Here is a 5026-nt window from a genome sequence, read left to right on the forward strand (position 1 = left end):
CCTGAACGTTCCACAATAAATGATCATTAATTTCGGTGGTCCTGCATCGCAGGAACCACCATTGAAATAACTTCTACAGAAACACCTTTCTCATTGTTCCACTCCAAAGCTCGAATAGCAGTAAAATTTTCATTAAGTCTTACTAAAGTTTGATAATTGACACAAGATAGCCTATTCTTAGTTTCATACTACAAATATATATAAACATAATTCATCATCAAATGAAGCTACCTTTCTTAAAAAGTTATAAAATGACAAAAGCTTTTACATGGAGAGGTTATGGAGACAAATCATGTCTACAAATCTGTTTTTGATATGCTACACTCTAAAATGGGTCCCCACAGAATATTAATTTTTTTTGGATTCAGCTAACATTCCAAATTTTACAGAGACAAAACGATGTCGTTTAGCTCTGAGTATTGAGAAATGAAATAAATTGATGTAATTGATTGATTGTTATCCACAAAACGGTTGCTGAAGGGGCAATGATTGATAAATTAATTGAAGTGAAAGCGAATCCTGATGATGCTGCAATTGATCTTTTTTCAATTTCTAGCAACATTGTTGTTGTTGCTGCCATTCGTTTTCCATAACAAGCTTGACGTTTTCATCGGAAAATCTGCGTCAACATTGTTCTGTACGTAAATCACAAAAGAGTAATTATATAAGATATATTGCAAACGTAATTGAAGTCGGGTCTTCCTCTTTGATTGGTGAGGCTGGAACTATAAAATAAAAGAATTGAATGAGAGGAAAAAAAACGTATCTGTTAAGAATCGAAAAGAAAAAATGAGGCAATTCCGAAGTTATTATAATATGCATAGTTCAATTTCTATTATGGTGAATTTTAAAAGAGGAATAATCTATTACATTTAGATCATATAATTTTTTTATTAAAAATGAAACTAATCAGAGAAGCGATTTAATTATTATTTTCAATGTATCAAAAATATGAAGATTTCAAATTCAATCATCTATTTATTAAGTTGAGTTTATCATTTTTATATTAAATGTAAGAAGCTAATTTTTATTGTACATCTCTTACGTTTATTAAATTTCCGAGAATAAAATTATAACAAAAAGAATAGTTATAATAGTTAAAATGTAGCCTCTCGTTCCGACCCTAATTCCGCCCCTTGACGAGGGCTTATCTTGCATTGAAGATGCCCTTTTAAATGCAATTAGATGGAGAAAAGTACCTGACTGGTTGATAGAAAACCAGGAAATATGGCAGACATTGTTGGAAGGTTCTTTGATGCCCATGGCTGGTTGCCTTTAGGTACCCATGAAGGAGCATTCTCCACCTTTTAGTACAAACACAAAACACCAATCAATCACTACTGACAATAAAAATCGACTATGTCGTACGAAAACTTTTTAAATTATACATTTACGATATATTTTCTAAAAAATATCGTGTTCTACGATATTCTTTTCATATAAGTGTTTTCTTACTACAGTATTTCTATTTCCGTGCTACATAAAAAGTAGTTTACCATTGGCGTTTCTTGATTAGGCACTTCGCGATCAGTGCTGTAATGGAAATGGGTGTAATTGGGTTTTGAATTACTGTACTTAGGTTTTGAATCTGGCACAGAAATTCCGAGGCTCAAATCAAGATTGTGACCACCCATGGCCACACCAGCTGCATACAAATAAAATCATCAACAACAAGAAATACATACATAATCTTGAAATTACAACACGCAAATTAAATTTTTACCTGCACAATTTGGATCAAAAATCATGCCCCTTTCATAATCATTTGCATTGCATTTAATGGATGTCATATCATAAGCCCTGGATTTAAAAAATATAAATTAGATTAACTCGTCTCACTAACAAAGGTAAAATCCCAAAAAACCAGACGGTTAAAACATAGTATGTCGTTATCTTCACTCCATCAATGACACTTTACTGGAATAAAATATTACATTTTACCGAAATAATGTTACATTAGACATCTTTACATGAATAAGATAATCGTGGCACAAAATAGTATAAAAATCTTCTTTTTATATTATATATTAATTTGATTGTCTGAGTAAATTTAAAAAATAAATCTTTTTAGTGTTTAGTTGACGCACTTTTTTATTCTTTTAAGACACGTATCGGTCAATTTTACCCACTAGATCTTTAGTGATTTTTAGATGCTAACATCAATCAATAAGAACAACATTTGAAAGTGCTAAATGATTTTGCAGGATCTTACTTCTTTCCATGAAATTGCCCCATTTTAGCTTCTAATTTGCCACATTTTTGCAGTGTTGCGCCTTTGTATTTCGAGCCTCGAGCAAATCCGGTGCTCTGGCGACGAAGGATTTGAACAAATTCTTCTTTATTCAGATTTTTCATCTGCAAAAATATATTAAATCAGTTTTAAAGTTGATTAATTAGCTAAAAATAAAAATTAACAGGTTAATTAATTGTGACTATGCTTCCTCACACACCTGCTTCATGTCTTCTTCATAATCACTTAAAGTAAAATTGATATCAGCATCAACTCCTCTGAATTTAATAGCAGCTCTATCATATGCTCTGAAAATTCAATAATTTCCAAATTTAGCATAAACATATCCAATCTATATATGGAAACAATACAAAATTATTCCAGAAATGGAAAGATTAAGAAACCAAAAATAGAACAATTTTAATTTCATACCTAGCTGCAAAAAGTGCAGTGTCAAATCCACCTGTTAAAAGAAATTAAAAAAAAAGAAAAAAAATAATTAATCTTTAAACTCATGAAATCTTGCCTTAAAAATTTAATTTTTTTTCAAGAAATTAAATTTTCAACTCACCTAAATATACTTGCTTCCCACAATCCCTACATAAACAAAATCAAGATCTAATTAACAAAACAAACCCAAAAAGATTATGATTTTATCTTTTATTAACTGAACTTCGGGTCAGAGGAGTGAGTTCTCGTTATCAAAAAAATTTGTAATTTGATGGAAAAATTAAACAAAATTTTATTTAATTACCAAATATGAGACTCCCATCTTCCAGTTCTTCTATAAAAAGTAACTCCTCTATATTGAGAGCTTCTTGACCTAGGACCTCTCCTACTCTTTCTCATTTGCTGCTGTTTCTGCTGCACAATTTTCAACTCCGCTTCTCCGCCGCCTCCTCCACCGCCACCACCAGGCCCGACCTGTGATAATCTCAACCACTGCTGTTGCTGTTGTGGCTTTATCATAGGTACAGCACCAGACTTCAAATCCAAGTCTAACTTATCAGTACATCTCTCCGGAAAAAACTGCTGAGTTGTAAAATCTTGATGAGGATGAGGATGATCGAGTTTTTCGCTCTTGAAAACATCAAAAATCAACGCGGAGTTGATATTATTATTAGTATTCGAGGAATTATAATTATTATTATTATTATCGTCTCCCGGATTGATAATAACAGAAGAATGAGACGTTCCGGTAGAATCATCCTCCATTAATTGAACTCCAGCTGCAAGATTGAACTCTGGTATCACCATATAATCATCATTTTTCCTCTTGTTCTTGTTCTTGATCTTGTTCTTGATTCTGTTCTTGTTGTGGCTGTCACAAGAAGAATCGCTAGAGATTATATCAAGATTTAGATCCAACATGGTATATAATAAATTTTGATGTTCTTGTTTTGTTTTGGATTCAAGAACAAGAAGAAAGAGAGTTGCTTGAGGATGGGATCAAGAACAAGAAGAAAAAGAAAGAGAAAGATAAGAGAGTTAAATTATTGTTTTTTCTTCAACTTGCTTTTTTTTTTTGTTTCTTAGGTGTAACTAAGAAACCTTAAGTGAAAGTACATTTGTGGGAGAAACAAAGATATAAGATATATATATTGAATTTGAAGGTGGTGAAAAAAAAGGTTGTTTGTCGGATAATATGGACAAATATGGAGAAAAAGAGAGTTAGAGTTAATGAGATGAGGTATGACAATTATTAAGGTTTTTGTGTAGTTAGACCATTTCCAAACTCATATACATGTTATAATATGGAGGTAAAATGAATTTATTTATTCTTAATTAATTTTAACGTTTTTAAAAAATTTATCAATGATTTATCATCTCTTAAGTATTTACCAAAATACTTATCACTCATTTGGATTTAACATGCTGCACTGCTACTATGTAGAATAATCTCTATACATCTATACGATCAACATTATGTCACATCAGATCAAAATGAATTATAGATATATTTGTAAAATATTGAAAAGATGGTAGATCAAATTGATAAAATTTAAAAATCGTGGTATATTTGATAAAAAATACTAAAATTATGGATATATATATAAAAGTTCATTTAGCCTAACGTAAAATTGATAGGTGTAGAATTTAAACTTATTTGGCATGTTTAATTGAAGCATTTAATATCAATTAATATGTTTTTTTATACCGCATGTTGCTCATTTTCATGTTGAAGTGTTTTAGGTGCATATCGGGGAAACTGGGCGAAGTGGAGCGTAATCAGAGCGAGCTAAGGCCAAAAGAAGTAGAAGACTCCTAGCCAGTGGCTATTTCAATCGAACAGAGAGGGTTTCGATCAAAACACCCCCAGAAACCATTGTCTCGATCGAGTCAATGGTGGTTTCGATCGAAACCATACCAGAAGTCATCCAGGAGCAGTTTTTCCTAAGCCTATTTCGAAAGAAACAAGCTCATTTCGGACAGAAACACCACATTAATGAAGACACGTGATTAGAAGCTGAAATAGCACATGTGGACAAATCTTTGGTTTATTTTCATTGGTTGCTTCATTTAGACTTGTCATATGATGTAATTTTATTCCCTTTTTATCCTTGAACTATAAAAGGATCCCTTCAATTCTATTTTAGGGTTATGCACTAACTTTGAGGATTGTAGCCTCCATTACTATTAGTGACATTAAAAGCTTTTATTGTGGATTCAAGTTATTATTATTAATAGAAGAATTAGTATTCCTTTCATCATTAGTGTTCTACATTCTATTTAATGCTTTGGGGCTCCATTCACTATTACAAGGTAATTACTCTTTGCACTATGTTTAGTTCCTAT

The 5026-nt window shown here is 31.5% G+C and overlaps 1 protein-coding gene across 2 annotated transcripts; it reads right to left on the reverse strand.

The window, feature by feature from the left end:
• Positions 1–210: 210 nt before the first annotated feature.
• On the reverse strand, positions 211–3800 carry LOC126660959 (floral homeotic protein APETALA 2-like). Of its 2 annotated transcripts, none has more exons than XM_050354688.2 (9): positions 2985–3800; positions 2802–2827; positions 2663–2693; positions 2451–2538; positions 2213–2355; positions 1724–1800; positions 1497–1645; positions 1200–1304; positions 211–619 (listed from the first exon to the last, which is right to left on the reverse strand). In XM_050354688.2, exons 1-9 carry the CDS (start codon positions 3599–3601, stop codon positions 608–610), a joined length of 1248 nt encoding a protein of 415 aa, XP_050210645.1. In that variant the 5' UTR covers positions 3602–3800; the 3' UTR covers positions 211–607. The 2 variants fall into 2 exon arrangements, with proteins under 2 accessions (XP_050210645.1, XP_050210644.1); XM_050354687.2 differs by having other exon boundaries at positions 211–635; positions 2985–3799.
• Between the last annotated feature and the right edge of the window lie 1226 nt (positions 3801–5026).

The sequence above is a fragment of the Mercurialis annua genome, linkage group LG8 (genome assembly GCF_937616625.2).
Source record: "Mercurialis annua linkage group LG8, ddMerAnnu1.2, whole genome shotgun sequence".
NCBI classification, from domain to species: Eukaryota; Viridiplantae; Streptophyta; class Magnoliopsida; order Malpighiales; family Euphorbiaceae; genus Mercurialis; species Mercurialis annua.